General features: G+C 46.5%; 1 protein-coding gene across 1 annotated transcript in view; it reads left to right on the forward strand.

Moving 5' to 3' along the window:
- The window catches only part of abca1a (ATP-binding cassette, sub-family A (ABC1), member 1A), a 125872-nt gene that overhangs the window by 65149 nt on the left and 35553 nt on the right, over positions 1 to 25170 (forward strand). The window contains exons 13-27 of the mRNA XM_039758160.1: positions 2993 to 3198; positions 3553 to 3729; positions 5735 to 5957; positions 8449 to 8670; positions 10448 to 10652; positions 12426 to 12539; positions 14065 to 14236; positions 14734 to 14865; positions 17358 to 17497; positions 17718 to 17855; positions 21065 to 21285; positions 21541 to 21613; positions 23153 to 23355; positions 23537 to 23585; positions 24949 to 25065. Of these exons, the coding sequence (XP_039614094.1) occupies positions 2993 to 3198; positions 3553 to 3729; positions 5735 to 5957; positions 8449 to 8670; positions 10448 to 10652; positions 12426 to 12539; positions 14065 to 14236; positions 14734 to 14865; positions 17358 to 17497; positions 17718 to 17855; positions 21065 to 21285; positions 21541 to 21613; positions 23153 to 23355; positions 23537 to 23585; positions 24949 to 25065 (2392 nt within the window). The remainder of the gene's footprint in view (positions 1 to 2992; positions 3199 to 3552; positions 3730 to 5734; positions 5958 to 8448; positions 8671 to 10447; positions 10653 to 12425; positions 12540 to 14064; positions 14237 to 14733; positions 14866 to 17357; positions 17498 to 17717; positions 17856 to 21064; positions 21286 to 21540; positions 21614 to 23152; positions 23356 to 23536; positions 23586 to 24948; positions 25066 to 25170) is intronic.

Here is a 25170-nt window from a genome sequence, read left to right on the forward strand (position 1 = left end):
AGCACAGAGGTGTTTGGAGAGACGGCAGTGGAGTTTTTAACCAGATTGTTTAATAGAACCTTGGAAAGTGAGAGGATGGCTGAGGAGTGGAGAAGAAGTGGACTGGTGGGCCGATATTTAAGAGTAAGGGGGACGTGCAGGACTGTAGTAACTACAGGGGGATAAAATTGATGAGCCACAGCATGAAGTTATGGGAAAGAGCAGTGGAAGGTCAGTTAAGAAGTGAGGTGATGATTAGTGAGCAGCAGGATGGTTTCATGCCAAGGAAGAGCACCACAGATGTGATGTGATGTTGATGGAGAAGTAGAGAGAAGGTCAGGAGGAGTTGCATTGCGTCTTTGTGCACCTGGAGAAAGCAAATGACAGGGTGACTGAGAGGAGCTGTGATATTGTATGAGAAAGTCAGGAGTGGCAGAGAAGTACATAGGAGTGACCATGGTGAGGTCTGCGGTACGAGTGATGGAGGTGGGATTACATCAGGGATCGGCTCTGAGCCCTTTCTTGTTTTCAATGGTGATGGACAGGCTGACAGACGAGATTAGACAGGAGTCCTCGTGGACTGTGATGTGTGCTGATGACATTGTGATCTGTAGTGAGAGTAGGGAGCAGGTTGAGGAGACCCTGGAGAGGATGAGATATGAGAGGAGAGGAATGAAGGTCAGTAGGACCACCAACACAGAATACATGTGTGTGAATGAGAGGGAGGTCAGTGGAGTGGTGAGGATGAGGGAGTAGAGTTGGCGAAGGTGGAGGAGTTTAAATACTTGGGAGTAATGGGGATTGTGGAAGAGAAGTGAAGAAGAGAGTGCAGGCAGAGTGGAGTGGGTGGAGAAGAGTGACAGGAGTGATTTGTGACAAGAGTGACAGGGAAGGTCTACAGGACAGTAGTGAGACCAGCTGTGTTATATGGGCTGGAGACGGTGGCACAGGAGACAGAGCTGGATGTGGCAGAGTTAAAGATGCTAAGATTGGCATTGAGTGTGATGAGGATGGACAGGATTAGAAATGAGGACATTAGAGGGTCAGCTCAGGTGAGACAGTTGGGAGACAAAGTCAGAGAGGCGAGATGGCGTTTGTTTGGAGATGTGAGGAGGAGAGATGAGGGGTATATTGGGAGAAGGGTGCTAAGGATAGAGCTGCCAGGTAAGAGGAGGAGAGGAAGGCCTAAGAGAAGGTTTATGGATGTGGTGAGAGAGGACATGCAGGTGATGGGGGTGACAGAGCAAGATGACAAGGACAGGAAGATAAGGAAGAAGATGATCCGCTGTGGCGACCCCTTATGAGAGCAGCCAAAAGAAGAAGATGTCACCCCGCAGAATGTCATTAAGACAAACAGCAAGACGTATAGAAAAAGACAAGCTAAACGCCAGAACGAAGAGCACTGAGCCTTTGCTTCAGTGTGTGCCCCCATACATTTCTTTTTATTATGCAGTATCCACATATTTATTGTTTTCATGTTTTAATTTATTATTCAGGGCATTTAATTGTGTTAGTTTTTACCTTAAATGATGTGTAATTGCTGTTTAAATTTATCTAAATGGATACTGTTTCAGGTTAGGAACGGATCCATTCACTTTTTGTTATCTCTAATGGGGAAAATTTGATTCAGACTTCGAACAGTTAACAGTTCAAACAGCCCCCTGAAACGAATTAAGTTTGAAGTATGAGATCAATCAATCAATCAATCAACATTTATTTCTATAGCACATTTTCATACAAACAGTAGCTCAAAGTGCTTTACATATTAAAGAATAGAAAAATGAAAGACACAATTATAAAACAAAATGAATCAACATTAACATCGAATAAGAGTAAGGTTCAATGGCCAGGGTGGACAGAAAAACAAAAAAACTCCAGACGGCTGGAGAAAAAAATAAAATCTGTAGGGGTTCCAGACCAAGAGACCGCCCAGTCCCCTCTGGACATTCTACCTAACATAAATGAAACAGTCCTCTTTGGATTTAGGGTTCTCATGGAAGGACTTGATGAAGATGGTCACGTAGACTTCTGGCTTTCAGTCCATCATTGTTGGAGTATCATGATGCTTTGAGCAGGTGGTGGTGGTGCAGGCCACCACCACAAAGAAACCGGAAAAAGAAACAGAAGAGAGAGTAGGGGTCAGTACGGATTTTAGAGCCACCATGAATAGTTATTATGATGAATTGAACATACAGAGTATCAGGATTAAGTTAAAGTGAAGTTAGGAGAAGGCCATGTTACAGTAATGTGTTTTCGGCAGTGTTTTAAAGAGCTCTACTGTATCAGCCTGGTGAATTCCTATTGGCAGGCTATTCCAGATTTGAGGTGCATAACAGCAGAAGGCCGCCTGCCCGCCTCACCACTTCTTTTAAGTTTTGTTCTTGGAATTCTAAGGAGACCCTCATTTGAGGATCTGAGGTTACGATTTGGAATATAAGATGTCAGACACTCCGATATATAAGATGGAGCAGATTATTGAAGGCTTTATAAACCATAAGCAGTATTTTAAAGTCAATCCTGAATGACACAGGTAACCAGTGTAGTGACATCAGAACTGGAGAGATGTGTTCGGATTTTCTTTTCCTGGTTAGGATTCTAGCAGCTCCATTCTGCACTCGTTGCTAGTGATTTCTGTCTTTATTGGGTGGTCCTGAGAGGAGTGCGTTACAGTAATCTAGTCGACTGAAAACAAAAGCGTGAATTAATTTCTCAGCATCTTTCAGTGATATAAGAGGTTTAACTTTACTTATGTTTCTTAAGTGAAAAAATGCTGTCCTAGTGGTCTGATGAATATGTGATTTAAAATTCAGGTTACAGTCAACAGTTACCCCTAAGTTTTTTACTTTCATCTTAACTTTTAATCCTAATGCATCCCACCGTACTCCTATTTTTCCAAACAATGGCCGATATTTTACAAGTTCTGCCAGTAAACTTGTGGGCACAACTGTATAAGATGAACTTTTATCTTCGTAACTAAGCTCATTGCACTCTCTTTGCCTCTTTGTCACCCAAGTGCATCAACCTGGACAAGCTGGAGCCCGTCGCCAATGAGGAGAGACTGGTGAACCACTCCATGAAGCTGCTCGATGAAAGGAAATTCTGGGCCGGAATCGTCTTTCCAGAAATGGGATCCAATAGCACGGAGCTGCCCCCCCATGTAAATTACAAGATCCGGATGGACATCGACACCGTGGAAAGGACCAACAAAATCAAGGATGGGTACGGGCACCTCTGGGGTTTTTTTATTGTCTTTCTGTTTTTTTGAACAAATGGTGGGTACACAGCCCGAGCCTTTAAGATGCTTAAAACACAATGGTGGTCCACTAAAGAGCAGCTGTTTTTAAAAAATGCAATGCAAGTTATTACTGCAAATGTTTGTGATGCGCCATCTGTTGGAATGAGAAATGCAATGCAAGTTATTACTGCAAATGTTTGTGATGAGACAATTGTTGCAATGAAAAATTCATGCATTTTATTATTGCAAATGTTTGTGATGCGCCATCTGTTGGAATGAAAATGCAATGCATTTCATTAATGCAATTTTTTTTTTTTTTTTGTTATCTTTCTTTTCAGTTACTGGGACCCTGGTCCTCGGGCAGATCCATTTGAGGACATGCGTTACATCTGGGGAGGATTTGCTTACCTTCAGGACGTCATTGAACATGGCATCATCCGAGCACTGACAGGCAGTGCAAAGAAGATTGGCGTGTATATGCAGCAAATGCCATACCCTTGCTATGTGGACGACATGTAAGTTAATGGATGGGACTGACATGTCACTGTTGGATGCTTTTGTCTTTTGTAAATGTGCTTTTCTGGTCGTGTGCAAAGGGGCGGCAGAGACTGGGGCTTCAGAGTCTGAGTTGACACCATGGCAGTGTCACGGCGAGCAGGTGGCACTTTTCCTCTCTCTCTGTATGTGACATAAGTAACATAATTTTTTCAAAGAGAAAGGTAGAGGGAAGGAATGGCCTGTGTGTAGGAAGTGGTAGTGAAGATTGTAACCACAAGGGGGCAGCAGAGAGCCCCGAACCCAAGACACAAGTCACACAGCAGACGTTATGTGAATAAAGTGCAGGATTTGTTTACTCACACAAGGCACTTTTCAATCAATCACCTCTATAAATGCAATGAATCACACAAAGCGTCCTCTGCTGAGTGTTGCCCACTGCCTGATCGATTTAAGTCAGACCCGGGAATGCTTCCGGTGCCGCACTGTGTCCTTGGGCAAGCACTTATTGAAAAAGTAGGGTGGTCCTCCCCTGACAGCACCCTCTATCGATCCCCAGGGACCCCAACAGGGCTGCACATACAGAGCGCCCTTGCAGATGACCCGATTGGGTGACCGTATTTAGACCACTGCCACCTATTGTAAGACGGATGGAACCAAACCCAATGGTCGCTTCTCCTCAGTCCACTCATAAAAACATACCAGCCGGGTACAAATTTATTTTGATGACCCGCCGGCCAGTCCGTCTGTGTGTCATTGTACTGGCCTCCCAGATGGAGATTCCCTAATGGAAGCTCCTCTGGCTGTGATGCCCGTTTTCCTCCATCGCACCACTTCACTTCTTGTCTGGAATCCACGTGGCACTGCCAAGTGCAAGACCACGAGGAACGGCAGGACGTTACACCACTTTAGATGGACCCTTATTGGTACAGACCTCTGACCTTGCTGCCAGTGGGTGGCTCTACCAGGAGTACACGACTCCCGATGGCATCGCTTAGGAGATCATTGATCCACGCACACACCCTGCCACGTTAAGGCCGCTGACTCAATGGAGGGTCAAACCTGATTAATCCATTGGGGTTAGGGGGGCAATCATAGCCTTACAAGCGGCACTGTAGGCTCATAAACAACATACCCATGTGACGTGCCCTCCGTTTCCACCCAGCCGTCTGTGGTTAAGTCGGGCAATGTTTGGCTAATCTGCACTCGCCTCCTTAATGTTTGGGACAAATGACACACTTTATTCCTCGACGTCCCCCTCTGCTCCACAGTTTCAAATTACAAATCAAACAATTCAGATGCGGTGATTAAATTGCAGACTTTCATTGAATGGGATGTGCAGACAAATTTAGGGCTGGTCTCTCAAGTTGGAGTTTGTCTGACTTCACATTACGCCATCAATCCAAAATGGCGGCGTGCACCGCGACCTTTTGTGAACGCTGCTAGTATTCTCCTGTTCAGTAGCACTTCAGTCAAGTTGGGTCTCATTAAACCGTACTGGCCAACCCATCCATCCATTATCCAACCCACTATATCCTAACTACATAGTCACGGGGGTCTGCTGGAGCCAATCCCAGCCAACAGAGGGCGCAAGGCAGGAACCAAACCCCGGGCAGGGTGCCAGCCCACCTCAGGGCACTCACACACACTCACCCACTAAGGACAATGTAGAATCGCCAATACACCTCACCTGCATGTCTTTGGACTGTGGGAGGAAACCCACGCAGACACGGGGAGAACATGCAAACTCCACGCAGGGAGGACTCGGGAAGCGAACCCGGATCTCCTAACTGCGAGGCAGCAGCGCTGCCCACTGCGCCACCGTGCCGACCTACTTTACAACCCCAAGTAGAAAATCCAACTTCTGGGTGGTGTTCCAGTTGTAAATTCTGACTAGTATGTCGGAAATTCCCAGTTCCCAATTAACATGGGGACGGAGCGCGCGTTTCTTTATGTCTGTAACGGCCTGCAAGCGACGCCTTGTGGTCGCCCCATTAATTGTTATTTCAATCTTCTCCGCTGCAGCTTCCTGCGTGTGATGAGCCGGTCTCTACCCCTCTTCATGACTCTGGCTTGGATTTATTCAGTGGCCATTATTATCAAAGGCATTGTGTATGAGAAGGAAGCCCGCCTGAAGGAGACCATGAGAATTATGGGCCTCGACAACGGCATCCTGTGGCTCAGCTGGTTCATCAGCAGTCTCATCCCGCTCCTCATCAGTGCAGCCCTTTTAGTTCTCATCCTGAAGGTAAGGAATGCTGATTTGTGTTGATCGTGGAAACAGGGCGACCGCAGCTGTCTGCACCTCAACAGTCGGCTGGATGTCAGCAACGTGCCCACGTGGCTTTAGTTAGGATGAAGTCCGGTCTTTGAAGGAGTAATGGAAGACACAAAGCTCAGTTAAATGATATGGTTATTGTAACATCATCTGATATCAGGGGCTTCTGTTCTGAGGGATCTCAGTTTCATGGCCCACCCAGAGATGCAAATTAAATCTAGAGATAGTGTATGACTGACATTAATCAGTCTTGTCAATTAATTACCTTTGGCGGTGCCAGTAATCCACCTTAATTAAAGGACAGGTGTCTGTGCGTCTGTGGATCTGCGTGTCTGTCCGGTTGCTGTGTCTCTGTTATATTATATGCCTTTCACTATGTGATCTGTAAAAGTGGTGCAAATGTTTTGTAATGTGTCATCTGTTGGAATGAAAAATGCAATGCAATTTATTACTACAAACATTTGTGATGAACCATCTGTTGGAATGGAAAACGCAATGCAATTTATTGATGCAAATGTTTGTGATGCCTGCTGTGGGCTGGCACCCTGCCCGGGGATTGTTTCCTGCCTTGTGCCCTGTGTTGGCTGGGATTGGCTCCAGCAGACCCCCGTGACCCTGTAGTTAGGATATAGCTGGTTGGATAATGGATGGATGGATATTTGTGATGCTCCATCTTTCGGAGTGAAAAAATGCAATGCAGTTTCTTAATACAAATATCTGTGTTGCGCCATCTGTTGGAATGAAAAATGCAACGCATTGTATTACTACAAATGTTTGTGATTTGCCATCTTTCAGAATGAAAAGCACAATGCATTTTATTACAATATGAATTACAAAGTGCATTTTAAAAGGATGGTGCCTTGCAAACATTAACACTGACCACGCTGAGGTCTTTGTTGACTAATTAGGTTTCAACCCATCTTAGATGGGTGCCATATCCATTAAATAATTTGGCTAGGCTCCAAGTTTATTTTCCTTACCTTTCAATCCTGGAGGGTTTCCAGCTGTTAGGCTTCTGTCAAGGAAACTTGTGTGGTGTTGCGTCAGGTTCAAGTGAAGGACTGTTCTTGTATTGGATGGCACTCTCGGCATTTACTATGTGGTCCTTTGTCTGTGGTGTGGTGTGATGGCGCCTTCCTCAGACTGCTGTTTGGCTCTTTGCTATGTCCTCTGCCAACGTCTTCGAGAAAAGCGTTACTCTGTCTGCACAAGAGTGGAGGCGCTGAAGTAATGGCTGCTTTTCAGATCTTCTCAGACTGGGCTCAGACACTGGCACAGAGAGAGTGCATCTTTGGGCTCGTTCAGGGTATCCGGCTCTGGGGCTCTAATGGAGAGGAGCTTTCAGACCAAAGGAAGTTTGTGAGCTCTTGGCTCTGCAGACTGTGGGATGGCTTCTCACCCCAAAGTGAGTGTCCCGTCAGCTTGAAAAGAAGGTGTTAATGTTGGCCCACACTGCTGGGATCGATCACTGAGATCAAAAATGTGACCTGAGCTGTGAGGGCAGCAGTGCTAACCACTGCGCCGCAGTGTCTCCCTCACAGTCCACAACACTCGGAGTCCTTTATCTGTGTCTGTGTCCCCTGAGCGCCTGTCACTGTGACTAACTAAGATGCACAGAGCCTGGGATGAATACTTGGGTGGCTGTCCCTGTCACTACCCAATCTGTGCTACATAGTAAGGACCATAATGCGTTTAATCTAACAGTGAGGACACAACATGCAGAACAATAACGTCATTTCACAATATTTTGCTTCTGGTCAGCTAATGTACCACTCCATTGAAAACACTGCACTTCTTTTTGTTTTTTACCACATGAGGGGTGCAAACGCAGATGGAGTGTCAATCGATCGTGTTGGGACATCACGTGTGTGTGTATGCTCTTCAATGTTCATGCCTGCATGAGAGGTGATGTACACTTTCAGTGCACATGCGTGAAGATTCTTCACACAGGTAGTGAAATTCCCATCCAAAATGGCTGCTGCAGCTCTGTGATGTCTCCCTGGTCTCGCAAAGCATCATGGGACGCTGGGAAAAACCAACAAATGGGCTTGTCCTAAAGATGGCCGCATGGCAGATTTTCGGGGAATGATTCAGCAAACAAGGCCACCGCCGCATTCGCTGTGAAAAAACGCTTTCCACCGATCGATCGATGCTCTTCATTATGCGCGTTTGCATGTCATATGTTCATATGTATGATGGGCCCACTTTAGCCTCACTGTTTACATCCTGCATTTGTATTTTTTTGGAATGTCATTTGTTATGAGGCCTTTCATTATCAACGCCATTTTCACAGTTCACACTAATCTTACAGAGGTTGATGTTTTTTTTTTTCATTTGTCTCATAATTCTTTTGTTTAGTGGGTGACATCTAAAGGTGTTTGGCCAGTTCAAAGTGGCACACGTCCCAAAATTATACTAAAGAATCTCGGTTTGTTTTCTCTCTTTTCTCTTTCCTTAACAGAAAGGAAACCTCCTGCCTTATAGCGACCCCAGTGTTGTGTTTGTTTTCCTCGCCTCGTTTGCTGTGGTCACCATCATGCAGTGCTTTTTGATAAGCACGATTTTCTCACGGGCAAACTTGGCAGCGGCTTGCGGAGGCATCATTTACTTCACCCTCTATCTACCGTACATCCTGTGTGTGGCCTGGCAGGATTACGTCGGCTTTTCTCTTAAAGTCATAGCGGTAAGTAAACGGACGTTCACCCTCGCTGTCTGTGTGCTCATCCACAGAATAACATGCACGGGTTCGACTAGCAGATAAATAATGAAACTATAAGGGCAGAGTTGGTGGGCTTAGGACAGTAGGGGGCAAAGAGGGCATAGCATTACATTTATTGATAACAGGAAACGGACTTGTGTGGCATGGGGGTGCGATGATTTAGCCACTCCGACTCCTCAATTTAAGGTACCACCAACCTCGACTTCCACTTCTCAATTGATTTTACCAGCAACTTGTCATTTTATGGTACCTCTGATTCCTCAGTTTAAGGTTCCACCAACTCCGACTCCAGCACCCTCTCCTCTATTTAAGGTACCACCGACTCCGACTTCTTGATTTATGGCACCTCTGACCTCGACTTCTTAATTTATTTTACCTCCCTCTCCGTCACCGTCTTGTCATTTTATGATACCTCTGAATCCTCAATTTATGGTGCCAACAACTCCGAACTCAACTCCTCAATTTAAGGTACCACCAACTCCGATTTCTTCATTTATGGTATCTCTGACCTCGACTTCAACTGCTTAATTTATTTTACCTCCATCTCCATCACCAACTTGTCAGAGGTATCATAAAATGACTCCTCTATTTAAGGTACCACTGACTCCGACTTCTTAAATTAATGACACCCCCGACCTCGACTTCGACTTCTTAATTTATTTTACCTCCATCTCCATCACCGTCTTGTCATTTTATGGTACCTCTGACTACTCAAATTAAGGTTCCTCAAACTCCGAACCCAACTCCTCAATTTAAGGTACCACCAACTCCAACTCCAGCACCCACTCCTCTATTTAAGGTACCACAGACTCCAACTTCTTGATTTATGGTACCACTGACTCCGACCTTGTCTCTAAACCCTCAATTTATGGAACTATCTATTCCGAACCCAACTTCTCAATTTATGGTACCACCAACTCCTACTTCTTGATTTATATAGTACCTCCAAACTTAACTTTAGCTTCTGAATTTATTTTACCACCAACTCCGTCACCGACTTGTCATTTTATGGTACCTCTGACTCCTCTATTTAAGGTACCACCGACTCCGACTTCAGCACCTACTCCTCTATTTAAGGTACCACAGACTCCAACTTCTTGATTTATGGTACCTCTGACTCCGACCTTGTCTCTAAACCCTCAATTTATGGAACTATCTATTCCGAACCCAACTTTTCAATTTATGGTACCACCAACTCCTACTTCTTGATTTATAGTACCTCCAAACTCAACTTTAGCTTCTGAATTTATTTTGCCACCAACTCCGTCACCGACATTTTGTCATTTTATGGTACCTATGACTCCTCAACTTAAGGTATCACCCACTACAATTCCAACACTGAGTCCTTAATTTATGGTACCTCCAACTTCAACTCTAACTCTTCAATTTATGGTACCTCGGACTTGGACTTACCAAATTATGGTACCTCCATATCCTCTATGTATGGTACCACCGACTCTGACTTGTTGATTTATGGTCTCCAGACCCTCAGTTTATGGTACCACCTCCTCACTTCACCCACCTGGGCTCCAATTGGAAACAGAAAACAAGTGAACCTGTGGTATGGTAAACGTTCGCATGTCACCTTAAATGAGGTGCCAGCTTCCTCACGACCGCCAGGATACAAAGTGGGTTTGGAAGGATGGCTGGGTGTTGTCGGAGTTGATGTCCTAACTGCTGTTTCAAACACACATCTGATTTGATTTCTTTTTTTTTTTGTTGTAATTGATGGTTTTTGCAGAGTTTGCTGTCCCCGGTGGCCTTTGGGTTTGGCTGCGAGTATTTTGCGCTGTTTGAAGAGCAGGGTGTGGGGATTCAGTGGAACAATCTCTTCTCAAGCCCGATGGAGCAAGACAGCTACAACCTGACCACCTCCATCTGCATCATGTTTTTCGACGCTTTCCTCTATGGTGTAATGACCTGGTATATTGAGTCTGTCTTCCCCGGTAAGTTTTGCACTTATTGTGTTTGTATTACATTACATACAAAATGTACATTTTTCTTGTTTTTTTTTTTTAATTGCTTATTTTCATGTTCATTGTGGGTGCCCCCACCTTATGCCCGCTATGCCCAGTGTAGGCTACAGCTGCCATTCACATTGTAGATAGATAGATAGTCTGGTCATGCAGGGGTACGGCTCGGCTCCAAAAGACACCAGCCAGGTTGCCCCATTTAAATTGACAAACAATATAAACACACAATGGGATCAAACAATAGAAATGCAGGCTATACAGTTTATAGCCTTCTCTTGGTCTGCAAACGCGGCTCCGGCTTTGAGGGGCTCTGTCTTCCGGTTGTGGCTCGTCCCAAAGTGAGACGCTGGGGATGGCCCAGCCTTATAGGGCTCGGCTAGGAAGGGGCGGGGTCATTTGTCCTCACTGGGCGTTGTCTTGGAAACAGAAGGAGGTGATAATGTTAGCGATAGCGCCCCCTCTGGTCCTAGGGTGGTACGACAATAGAAGGATGTTGATTCGGTGGTCCTCTCTGGAAGTGATGTTGCCGGCCGAGCACACCACAATGTAGAAAATCACACTGGCCATCGCAGAGATGTAGAAGGCGTTGAAGAGTGCAGCCTGGAAGCACTGGGTTCAGACAATGGCCGACTCGATGACGGTTGCAGGTATACAAGTCCAGACTTACAGCCTTAACAATATGTCAGCCGGCCGTGCTCAGTGCCAGTCGAAGCCCATATGGAGCCCTAGGTGAAGGGTGGGGACACGTACCCCCAAAGTGCTCATAGCGTTCATAGGGGCAGAATGGTGGAAAAATCTCAGCGCGTGCGCTGCTCGAGTTACATAAACGGTGCCCCTCGGTGTCCAGAGTCCATTTCCACTATTTTTAGACATTGAGGACTGGGATGGAGGGGAACACCTTGGTGTCTGGAGTGTGCCCCCCTTGAGTTACGTACTGTAACCAGAGCCCCTTCCTGTCTATATAGGTTGGACCAGGGAAAGTGAGGGTTGGGGGTTCTGGAAAGTTCCGGCTCCGTCGTCACATTGAGTTACATAAATGGTCCCCCTCGGTCTCCATAGTGCGTTTTCATGATTTTCAGACTTTGAGGCCCAGGAGGGAGGGGGTCCGCGCCCCTTAAGTTACATCAGCAAACAGCACCTCTCGCTCTCCATAGCACAGTTTGTGGGGGGGTTGAAATGTTCTGGAGAGGTCTGGAGTGCTCACCACCATAAGCGATACCCCTTGGCGTCCATACCTCGGTCTGACTAAGTTTGGAGGGTCCGGAGTGCTAATCATTATGGAGTTACATGAACAGTGCACTCTGCTGTCCACAGTGTGGACCGTTCTGGAAAGGTCTGCAGTGCTCGCCCATTTCCCTAAGCGAGCCACCGTGATCTCATGATTGAACCAGCCAGGGGTCCTAGAACTTTGGGTCTTGGATTGTGGGCTTCTACCGTTAGGGTGCGAGTTGCTGTCGTATTTATTGGTAATGGGACCTGAAGTGGGTCACCGCAGGTTAATTAAGCAATCGACATTCTTCTGGTGATTGACCTCGATTACCCCACCCTGATGATCGTCCATGTTAACAAGGAGACGGTCACCAAAGGACAGAATTGGGTCCTGATAAAAAACAAAAAAAAGAAGTTTAAGAAACGCTGCCTGAAACGAATCGGCCATTTGAGCTAAGCAGGTAACCCAGAATGAAATGTGCACAGGAGTCTACTCCGGATTGAACAGTTACTATCGTTGATTTTGTTTTATTCTAGGACAATATGGAATCCCACGGCCTTGGTATTTTCCATTTACAAAGTCTTACTGGTTTGGTGAATCAGGAGGAAACATTCCAACTACTCCACTGAACAAGACTGGAAATACAGAAGGTAAGGAAACCTGGAGATTGGATTGATTGGCAGAATGCATTTTTAAAACTGTACAGTTTGGGGGAAGTGGGGGGGGGTGGGCGTTAAGGTGCAGGACCCCCGTAATTGCGAATGTCCACAGATATGTTTTGGGCCCATGATTACAACAACAACAACAACATTTATTTATATAGCACATTTTCATACAAACAGTAGCTCAAAGTGCTTTACATATTAAAGAATAGAAAAATGAAAGACATAATTATAAAAAATAAATCAACATTAACATCGAATAAGAGTAAGGTTCAATGGCAGTAAGGTTCAATGGCCATATTACACTAAATTAGAGAGACAGGATAGAAAGATAGACAGAAAGGCACTAAATAATAAATAGACAGAGTGAATGGTGCTATATAATAGACAGATAGATAGGTAGACAGATATACTGTATAAGAAAGGCACTATATAATAGACAGATAGGTAGACGAGATATATAAGAAAGGCGCTATATAATTGATAGACAAAGTGAAAGGCACTATATAATAGATAGATAGATAGATAGAGTGAATGGCGCTATATGATAGATAGATAAATAGATAGATAGATAGATAGATGAAAGATCATTCCATTTAATGTTTGAAAGTCCATAAATAGATATACTTGCCCTCCAAGTACTTAGGCAGAAATAAATTAAATAAATTGACTGGTTAGCCGCTGGTATCGGGTCAGTTTCTCAGGAGCTCCGTCCAACAGGCAGCGCTTGCCAAAAATGACACCTGATTCCAGGAAGCTTGACCCTCTCTCAGCTAACTCAGAGCCATCAATCAGGTCTCAATTCACCCTGGTTAAGTACAGCAGGTGACCATAGGTTGGGACAGACAGACAGCAGTAGTCTGATGCTGATGCTGATTATTATTATTATAATTATTAAAAGTTCAGAGAGCCATTACTGTCACATGTACAGAGACCCGTGAAATTCATGTGCTAATTAACATGCAACACGTCACCACACTCGGACACCATTGTTAGTGATTGATTGATAGATAGATGTAAAAGGGTATTTATTATATAATAGAGAGCTATATTATACTTAATAAGTCTGGTGAAAGTAACATTTTACAGCCGTTCCAGATAGGATGCATATGTAAGGCGCTATATTCGATATGTAGAGAGATGGTAAAGACAGTTGAAAGATGCCATATCACATACTGTATAAGGTTAATATACATATGCAGTATTATTCATTTATATTTGTATTGCTAAAGCACCGGGTGGCTGTTGGACGAGACGTAACTGACCCTCCTGCTGGCATCCTCTGTATGTTTGGTGGGTGCCCTGCCTGCTCCGTTGTAACTTTCGCCAGTTTTGTAAGGTCCGCCCCGGCAGTTGTTGTACTCTTCACTGGATGCCACATTTATATGACAGAAAGTAACACTCGAGGCACATTTGTAACTACCAAGTTGCACTTTCTAACTGTGAGGTGCCTCCGCTCCGCGACGCTGCATTCCCGGCGGTTGTTCACTCCTGTGCTTTGCTTTGCTCACAGTTTGCATGGAAGAGGAGCCGACTCATCTTGAACTGGGCGTCTACATCAAGAATCTGGTGAAGATTTACCGGGATGGGAAGAAGGTTGCAGTGGACGGCCTGACGTTAGGTTTTTACCAGGGACAGATCACGTCATTCCTTGGGCACAACGGAGCAGGGAAGACCACTACAATGTAAGATATCTTTTGTGTCTTTTAACGCGTAAGGCTCAGGGACAGGAAAGTCACCAGTGTCGTCCAGATGACATGTTAGTCGGGGAACATCCAGTTCTGGTGGAATCTGAAGAACAATCGGCACATCTGAGCGTAACCTGAACATCCCTGGGTGGGCACGGACAGACTTTTTCTGAGAATGTCAGTTGGGGGGGCACGATGTCATGTGACTCAGCGCTCCGTGCCAACTCATAGAGCGTCGTGAGAGTCCCTCTGTTCCTGGTGGCAGCTCATCTGTAAATATTTGGCTTTCCACCGTGTAAATTTGATCAGTCAAAAGAGAGAGCCCACTTTCTCCAAAGACCAGTCAGCTTTTTTGTCCATCCATCCATTTTTCTGATCCTCCTCCTCCTAAGGAGTCAGTCAGCATTTTCTTTTTGATAATCTGGTGGTCTGGCAGGTTTTGAAGCCCCCCTTTTGTTTCTTCTTGGCCTTTAATTCTTCTTCTTCCTCTGAAGGTCAATCTTAACTGGACTCTTCCCACCCACGTCTGGCACGGCTTACATTCTTGGAAAGGACATCCGCTCCGATCTCAGCTCCATCCGGAAGAACCTCGGAGTGTGTCCTCAGCACAACGTCCTTTTTGATCAGTAAGTTAACAAACTTTAAAAACTTGATTGCTTTGCAGAGTTTTGAGGTTTTCTGCTTCTCATCGCTTGTTTCATCCTCAAGTCTCGGGCCAGCAGACCAAACCTTCCAAAGCTGAACGTCTTTGTTTAGGAGGCTGCAGCCGCTGTGTGTCCTGAAAATGAGTTCAGAGACTTTCACAGCAAATATAAGGAATATATGGACTGTGATTATACACCATATGGCCGTCACGTCAGAACATTAGGGACATTGTGACGGGCGCAGGCCATTCAGCCCAGCAAGCTCGTCCATCACCATCTCTCCACCGAGATATGGGGGACCCTAAAGTCCTGCTGTCTACCCCACTACTCGGTCATTTACTCTGTGGGTCTTTGCGTGAAGACAAACCCTTGTGGCATTTATCTAAAATGTGCCCTTGACAAGTTTCCATCCACGCCGCAGAATTCCGGTGGGAATAACGGCTGGGGTCTTCTGCACTCATTCCTTCCGTCATTTTAAACACTTCAGTGACACCATTATGTGTTGTAGTGCTATTAATTTTGGGCTTAATACCCTTGGATTGTGGGTTCAGATCCCACTGCTGACACCATTGTGTGTTGTAGTGCTTAAGAGTTTGGACCTCAGACCCTCAGATTGTGGGTTCAAATCCCACTTCTAACACCACAGTGTGTTGTTGTGCTTAAGACTTAAAACCCTAAGACTGTGGGTTCAGATCCCACTGCTAACACCATTATGTGTCGTCATGCTTCAGATTTTGGACTTCAAACTCTAAAGTTGTGGGTTCAGATCCCACTTCTGACACTACAGTGTGGTGTATTGGTTAAGACTTTGTACTTCAAACTCTACAATTATGGATTCTTATCCCACTGCTGGCACCATTATGTGTTGTTGTGCTTCAGATTTTGGACTTCAAACTCTAAAGTTATGGGTTCAAATCCCACTTCTGACACCACAGTGTGGTGTATTGCTTTAGACTTTGGACTTTAACCCCTAAGATTATGGATTCAGATCCCACCGCTAACACCATTATGTGTTGTAGTGCTTAAGATTTTGGACCTCAAACTCTCAGATTGTGGGTTCAGATCCCACTGCTGACACCATTATGTGGTGTTATTGCTAAGACTTTGGACTTCAAACCCTATGATTATGGATTCAGATCCCACCGCTGGCACCAATATGTGTTGTTGTGCTTTTAATTTTGGACTTCAGACCCTGAAGTGAAGTTGTGGGTTCAGATCCCACTGCTGACACCACTGTGTGACCATGAGCAAGTCACCCTAAGGTTGGATTGGTGAAGCGCTAGTAAACATCCAGAGAGGAGCGACTAGGCTGATTCCAAGGCTACAGGGGATGAGTTATGAGGAAAGATTAAAAGAGCTGAGCCTTTACAGGAGATGAAGAGGAGACCTGACTGAAGGGAATCAGTGCAGCGGATCAAGACGGTGACTTTAAAATGAGTTCATCAAGGACACGGGGACACAGCTGGAAACTTGTGAAGGGTGAATTTTGCACAAACATTAGGAGGTTTTTCCTCAAACAGAGAACCACAGACCCCTGGAATGAGTGACCAAGTAGTGTGGTGGACAGGAGGACTTGAGGGACCTTGAAAACCCAACTTGATGTTATTTTGGAAGAGTTAAGTAAACAGGACTGGCGAGCTTTGTTGGCCTGAATGGCCTGATCTCATCCAGATTGTTCTAACTGGGGATTCAGATCCCACTACTGACACCATTGTGTGACCCCGAGCAAGTCTTTTCACCTGCTTGTACCCCAATTGGAACAACAAAGAGAAAGGTGCCTGCCAAATAATTTAAGCTCATCCATCCTGTTCATCGAGACTAACCGACATGACTCAACCACTCAAGGTGAGCTTTGAAGGTCCCTAAAGTTCTGCTGTCCACCACACTGCCTGGCCATTTATTCCATGTGTCTGTGTTAACACCTTCTTCCTCATTAATCTGCATGCAGTCCTGCTAGAAGCTCCTCCAAATTTCAGGGAATACCCAAGGGGGTTGGTGGCAGGATTGGCACTCCAGGGACTATTAGAAGCCTGCCACTCTTGTGTGTGGTGCTGAGGTGTCACTGGTCGGCTGCACTTGGTGGGTGCGGAAAGGCGCTATAATTGGCGTATGCTCCCAACCTCCTCCTCCTCCTCTTTGCGTCTGTCTGGGTTTTCCTCCCACATCCCCAAAGACAAAGGCAAATGTGATGGACTGGTACCCCTGCCTCGTACTCGGTGCTGCCAAGATGGGTCCCCCGGTCCCCCCACCATCTTAAATTAGTTGAAGCAGAATTAAGAATATCACGTCAGGTGTTCTGCGGTGGGTTGGCACCCTGCCCGAGATTTGTTCCTGCCTTGCGCCCTGTGCTGGCTGGGATTGGCTCCAGCGGACCCCCGTGACACTGTGTTAGGATTTAGCCCGTTGGGTAATGACTGAGGTCAGGTGTTATCTGGTCTCGTGGTCATTTTTTCATCTCCCTTGACGTCTGACAGGTTGACCGTTGAGGAGCACATCTGGTTCTACGCGCGGCTGAAGGGCCTGACTGAGCAGGAGGTCAAGGCCGAAATGGAGCAGATTGTGAACGACGTCGGCCTCCCTCACAAGCGCAAAGCCAAATCCAGCCAGCTCTCCGGTAAGTGCCCCCCAAAAGTCTTAACATCCCCGTGAAAAATGTTTGTGTGGTTGACTGGCTTTGTCACAGGAGGACACGTCAAGCCATTGAATCAAAACAAAAAACAAAACACGCCTTTCTAGCCGCCCACTCGCCGCTTCCATGGCGCTTGGAATTTCCGCCGTCGGTCCGAAGCCTGTCCAGGCAGGCGCCTCACATGACTTCATGTTGATTCTTCCAGGTGGTATGCAGCGCAAGTTGTCGGTGGCCTTGGCCTTTGTGGGCGGCTCCAAAGTGGTCATCTTGGACGAGCCGACGGCTGGAGTGGACCCTTATTCACGCCGGGGCATATGGGAGTTACTGCTGAAATACCGCCAGAGTAAGGGCTTAGTTTGGTTATTTTTTTATCTCTTCACGTTATATTGTTTTGTGTTGATGTTCAGTTTCCTTTTTTTTTGCATTCTGTGCAGTGCCTATAAAAAATATCCCCCCGCCAGACCCCCCCCGGAGGTTTTCACATTTTATTGTTATACAACTTAAAATCACAATTTGGCATTTTTGACAAAAAACACAATAATGTTAAAGCAAGCGAGCGCAGATCTCTGCCAAGTGGTCTCAATTCATTACTAAATCCATCCATCCATTATCCAACCCGCTATATCCTAACTGCAGGGTCACGGGGGTCTGCTGGAGCCAATCCCAGCTAACACAGGCCTCAAGGCAGCCCACCACAGGGCACACCCACACACCAAGCACATATGGGACAATTTAGAATTGCCAGTGCACCTCACCTGCATGTCTCTCTGGACTGTGGGAGGAAACCCAAGCAGATCTGGGGAGAACATGCAAACTCCACACAGGGAGGACCCGGGAAGCGAACCTGAGTCTCCTCACTGCGAGGCAGCAGCACTACTCACTGTGCCACCGTGCCGCCCTTCATTACTAAATATAAAACAGAAAAAAATTGATTACATAAGTTTTCACAGCCCCCTTTTAATAACCATCCATCTATTATTCAAGGTGGGTTGAAAACTAAGTAATCAACGTGAACCTTAGTGTTAATGTTTGCTGTTCACCATGCAATGCATATGTCTCTGTTATATGCCACTTGCCGTGGGATTTGTAAAATTATGATGTGCCATCTGTTGGAATGATAGAGTCAAAAGGCTCTCTGGCTAAAGGATCTGTGCCGGTAGCTTGAAGGTTGCCAGTTTAAATCCTAGCAGTGACAGAAGGAATGCTACTCCGTTGGGATTAAACCTGCAGCTGCTCCAAGTGTGCTGTACAAATAGCTGACCCTGCACTCTGACCCCACACTCCGTGTGTCTCTCGAGAGTATCCTAACTATATCCTATGTCTGCTATATCCTAACTACAGGGTCACGGGGGGTCTGCTGTAGCCAATCCCAGCCAGCACAGGGCGCAAGGCAGGGACCAAACCCCAGGCAGGGCGCCAGCCCACCGCAGGGCACACACACACACCAAGCACACACTAAGGACAATTTAGAATCCCCAATGCACCCAACCTGCATGTCTTTGGACTGTGGGAGGAAACCCACGCAGACACGGGGAGAACATGCAAACTCCACGCAGGGAGGATCCGGGAAGCGAACCCAGGTCTCCTTACTGCGAGGCACTCCCCTTTAAGATGACACCCCTAAATCGTCACTGGTGCAGTCATTTGTCCCCCCCATTACTTCAGTGGAGGTCACCTGTCTGGGGTTTCCATTGATTGTAGTCTCATTGCCCCACGGGATTAATGATAATAGTTTTCCTAATCTCATCTAAACGCACCTGACTGTATGGTGGAGGGACCCCGTCGTGGTGGGTCAGTATGGTGGCCGGATCCACACAATGACAACAAATGAGCATGGGAAAGGCGCTATATAAATACAATGTATTATTATTATTAATGTGTGAAAAGCAGACGTCAGGGGATCGAGACGAGGCGCTGAATATCCAGTGTGACCACTAGGGGGTCATTGCAGCCCCCAGACACAACCACAGTTACAAAAGCCCTGAGTTCAAATGTTGTGCACAGGCTTCTTCAAAGGTTGCACAAGTGCAAGCAAAAGTCTTCTTCTCTGTCCCTTCCCTCTCCTCCACTCCTCCTCCTCCTCCTCAGTGAGCTTCCTCCTCATCCTCCCGACTCTCACTCTACCAGTTGAGGAGGTGTAGGAGCTTCCTTTAGGCCGGTGCTTCCACCTTATATCCAGGAAGCACTTCTGGTCCCAGAGCTCACTCTGGTGGATCCCACGAGACCCAGCAGTGCTGCCCATTGGAACTCCAATTCCCATGAAGCCTTGCGTGTGCATATGGGAGATCTGCCAAGTCGGTGTGGGGGAGCTCATGATCCCTGGATGGTGGCCTCCTTCCACTCTTTCATTAGCAAGGCTGGAATGAATGCCAGCCAACCCTGGTCTTCTATGACATCAGCTTCATCAGTCGTAAAGAAATGGAAAGATGCTGCCTTATATTTTTCCTCGTAAGTCAGATGTAGGAGCTGGGAATGGCGTTACACGTTCCGATAAAAACCGATACAGACTCGTCCATATATACTGATAATAGTGCATTCCTTGGTAATTTTGCGCATCCAAACACATGTCCATGGATAGAATTTTGTTAAAAACAGATCACTAGTTAAGGAAAGGGTTAGAATGAAAACCAGCAGTCACTGCGGCCCTCCAGGACCAGAGTTGGGTACCCCTGCGTTATTGAATATACATTGACTAGTGGCTGCTCTTGTTCTGCCACAGCAGACTGTTGATTTTCTATATTTTTCTAAGACCACCGTCCAGATATTTTGGTGATCTGAGTGGTCCAACATGACCGAGACCCTTCAGCTCTCTTTATTTTCTTTAGTGCAGCAAAAACGGCTCACTAATTAAGAAGATGGTTAGAATGAAAACCTGCAGCCAGTGAGGTCCTCCAAGACCAGAGTTGGGGACCCCTGCGTTATTGAATATCCTGACTTGTGGCCACAGCAGGCTGTTGATTTTCTGTTTTTTTTTTAAAAGACCACTGTCATGATGTTTTGGTGACCTGAGTGGTCCAACATGACCGAGACCCTCCACCTCTCTTTATTTTCAGGTGAGCTGCTCACGTTTTGGGTCTCATTATTGTTTGGCTGCTCATTAAGGAAAACGAAACAACTAAGGTGGTCCGAGTCACGTCAATTAAAACTAAGACAGTAAAAACGGCTCACTAATTAAGAAGATGGTTAGAATGAAAACCTGCAGCCACCGCAGACCCCCAGGACCCCTGCCCTAAAAGGTGTCACATTGCCTGACTTCTCGTTGCACTTTGACATTACAGAGCCTTCGTATCAAAAAAGCCAAATTGTGTCCGCCGTGATTCGGTGTTGTAGAACAATTCAATATGAAGACGTCTGATCCTTCTTACAGGCCCTGTGGTTATCGTGTAGCATGCTGGGCTTGTCTGCGCTCACGAAGAATGAATGAAATAAAGTGCAGACGTCAGTGTAATGGAAGTCACATAAGACTCCCCTGAAATGGACTGTGCACTAGTGTCTTGCTGTCCCCCTCTCTCTCTCTCTCTGACTTCACTTTGTGTGTGTGTGTCCCCCCAGAACGCACCATCATCCTCTCGACGCACCATATGGATGAAGCTGACGTTCTCGGAGACAGGATCGCCATCATTTCCCATGGCAAACTGTGCTGCGTGGGTTCCTCCTTATTCCTGAAGAATCAGCTAGGAACGGGTTACTACCTGACCCTGGTCAAGAAAGACCTGGAGGCGTCCATCAGCTCGTGCCGGAACAGCAGCAGCACCGTGTCATTCCTCAAGAAGGTAAGGAAGGAACAAAGGCAGCCTCAAGCCTGCCGGACTCGTTTTACGGTCTTGGGAATGTCGAGCCCCTCGTTGAAGTTTCGTTTCAGAATCCTTTTTGTTTTGTCCTTTATACTGGAAATGTTACAGAATTGTCCAAACATCTGGTTTTTGAAGGGGCAGAGCGTTGCTCTCGACGAGAAACAAAAGGACACTGAAACGTTCTTTCAAGGAAAGGTCATCCTGAATAAATGGCTCTTTCTTTCTTTTCTTTAGGAGGACAGCGTTTCCCAGAGCAGCTCTGACGCTGGACTTGGCAGCGACCATGAAAGCGACACGACGACAATAGGTAAGCCGCCTGGAAAGATGAAAAACGGGAGGCTTGCACTGGCATACAATATGCCCATTCTAGGCAAGGTGGGCACCTGACAGCTGAGGGCTTCACGAATACTCAACAAAGAATGTTTACAAAATACCCTAAATGACACCAACAAGCCATACAATGAATGCAATGCCATTTATTTCTTGTGTAGCCCAATGGGCCTTAACAGCCCCCAAAACCTTGACTCCCTAATAAGACGAGGAAAAAGTCATAAAGGATTTGTAACCCCCGTATATTGGGAGATTAGATTAGATAGACAGTGGCACGGTGGCGCAGTAAGGAGACCTGGGTGTTCACTTCCCGGGCCCTCCCTGCGTGGAGTTTGCATGTTCTCCCCGTGTCTGCCTTGGTTTCCTCCCACAGTCCAAAGACATGCAGGTTAGGTGCACTGGCGATCCTAAATTGTCCTTGGTGTGTGTGTGCCCTGCGGTGGGCTGGCGCCCTGCCCGGGGATTTGTTCCTGCCTTGCCCCCTCTGCTAGCTGGGATTGGCTCCAGCGGACCCCCGTTACCCTGTGTTAGGATAAAGCGGGTTGGATGTGTTAGATAAACATTATGAATCCCATGGGGGGGGGTGGTCGGAACAAAACCAAAACAGCGATTTGCTATTAGGTCTGTCCAGACTGGTTGGAGGTGGAGTAGGAGGTGCTTATATGGGATCCAGTCAGGAAGAGGCGGGTCCAGGAGGGCGCATGACAGGAAGTGACATCAGAGGTGGAACGGGAGTCAATCATCTATCCTGCAGAGGGAGGGAGGAGGAGTAGGATAGGGGGAAGATAAAAACATTAAGCAACAGCGCCACCCTGTGGTCTGGAGGAGAATTACCAGCCAATCAGAGCCCATCAGCTGTCCCCTGAAAACACACGCATGTGACAAAGTGACACCAGAGGTTGAATGGGTGTCACTCTTCCATCCTGCAGAAGGAGGAGGAGGAGAAGAAAAAACACTACACAGTGGCGCCACCCTGTGCTCTTTAGGAGAATTACCAATCAATCACAGCCCGTCTCTTTGTCTGTAAAGGCCATTTTTCCTCAAACTTTTTTGCATTTGCAGGCAATTCTCAAGTATACTGGGGCTTGTCTTCCCCAAACCTCTTTGTTAAGTCAAGGCTTGATTATTTACCACAATTGGCGTAGTCGGCAGGATGGTGGACTCCTTGAAGAACCAGGAGCAGGACCTTGTAGAAGCCTTGACACATCAAAGAGGTTTGGGACAGACAGACCAGACTCTTTCACTGGCCTTCCTTTCTCTCCATTCTGAGCTACCTGAACTTGGATGGGGTAGATAAGTTTATACCCTCTGAGTGCTGATGACCCCCGATGTGACCTGACTAAACCACAGAAGGTCCGGCGGTTTCACAGCATTGCATTTTTAAAGCACACGACGGCATCGAAGCGTTCAGAGTCAGAAGTACGCGCCCCCTGTGCCCCCTGCGCCCCCTGCAGATGCACACCAAGCCTGCATCTCTTTGCCATTTTAATGAAAGTCTTCTGTCCGTCTCTTTCAGACGTTTCTCTCATCTCCAGCCTCATCCTGAAACACGTGCCAAAGGCTCGTTTGGTTGAAGATTTTGGCCACGAGCTGACGTATATTCTGCCCTATGAGTCTGCCAAGGACGGGGCTTTTGTCGAGCTCTTCCATGAAATCGATGACAGGCTGTCGGACTTGGGCATCTCCAGTTACGGCATCGCGGACACCACTTTGGAGGAGGTGAGAATGGCCGGCGTCTTTGTGCGACTGCAGAAAACGTTTCAGGCTGCCTAGAGGTGCTGAAATCAAATTCCGGATGGGCACTTTTAATGAAAACAAAGCTCAATGTCACCCGGTTGGTGGCACGGTGGGCTTTACCAGGCACTTCTGTCTTTCATTGTACTGTTTTACTTCTTTGCAGATTTTCCTCAAAGTTGCTGAGGACAGCGGAGTTGATGCCGAGACTTCAGGTGAGCTTCATAGTGTCCATTGGAGGACCACATTGAGCTGCCAGTCCATCACAGGACAGATGCCAACCACTCACTCGGATGGCACCACTTAAGAGCTGCCGTTATGCCAAACCCACTTGTGTCCATCAAAGATGTGGACGTAAGACCATCCTGGGTTAAAGCCCATCCAGGCTCCACACAAGTAGGCCAGGCCCATAACCCAAGTAATATGGCATTACACAAGTAGTGTACTGGGCTGTACCACCGTGCCAACCACACCAAATTACAGGACGTGGACCTTCTCAGTCCTGCTTAATCCAGTTTGGAGCTGCAGGGTGCTGGTGCCCATCTCAGCATTATCAAGCACATGGGCAGGGTTCCAGCCTTTCACACATACCCCCTAACCTGGCCCACTTACCTTAACTTGCATGTCTTACAGGATGTGAGAGGAAATTAAGAAAATCTGTGGGGGCAAAACCACCCGGATATGAGGAGAACATGCAGGTCAACCCAAATAACTGAACAAGTGACTTGAACCCAAGACGCTGACACTCCATGACACTCCACCCTTTAGATAGATAGATAGATAGATAGATACTTTATTAATCCCAAGGGGAAATTCACTACCTCCGGGTAGTCCTGCCAGGGCCTGCTTATTCACTGTTGCATTGACATGAAATGATCTGGGTGGCACAGTGGCACTGCTGCTGCCTCGCAATAAGGAGACCAGTGCTTTGTGTCCACGGTTCTCCCTTTGTGAATTTTGCATGTTCTCCCCATGTCTGTGTGTGTCCTCATACAGTCCAAAGATGTGCAGGTTGGGTGAATTGGCGTCTCTAGATTGGCCTGAATGTGTGTTTGTGTGTGTTCACTCTCTGATGGACTGGCAGCCTGTCCACTGTTTGTTCCTGCCTTGCGCCCTGTGCTAGCTGGGATAAGCTCTATGCCCCACTTATAACCCCCCTACTTAACACCCTGGTCTGGATTAATCTGGATTAAGCAGGTTAGAAAATGGCATGACATCAGATGGTCCACTATGAGTTTCCACTGCTGTCATTGGCTCTTCTTAAACACCTTGAGCATGGGAAAGGCGCTATATAAGTAAAACGTATTATTATTATTATTGGTTTTCGCTTTCCACTTTTGGGTTTGTGTTCTCTTAACCCTGAACTTTCCCCTGGATTCTTGTTATTTGACGCAAATGGCTTTATCTTTATAACACACAGCAGAACACTATTGCACAAAGCACTAGGCGTGGTCATCAAGTGTCCTGTTGTCCTCGTATTCTAAGAAGATTGACACATTTTTTTTGGAGTAATGTGCCCTCTGCTCCGATTGGCCTGGCACTGCAGTTGACTTTTTTTTCGGTTTTGTTTTTAATTAGATGGCACCATCCCCACCCGGAGGAAGCGGAGACATGCATTTGGGGACAGACAGAGCTGCTTGAGGCCGTTTACAGATGATGACATATTTGATATTAATGACTCCGATATGGACCCAGGTAATCCCATCATATAAATCAGTCAACTGGAATCTCCCCTGTCTGGATTTGACTGTAGGCCACATTCCAGTAGAAATATACTTACTTAAAGGGTCATTATTTATT

The sequence above is a fragment of the Polypterus senegalus genome, chromosome 7, assembly GCF_016835505.1.
Source record: "Polypterus senegalus isolate Bchr_013 chromosome 7, ASM1683550v1, whole genome shotgun sequence".
In the NCBI taxonomy this organism is placed as follows: Eukaryota; Metazoa; Chordata; class Cladistia; order Polypteriformes; family Polypteridae; genus Polypterus; species Polypterus senegalus.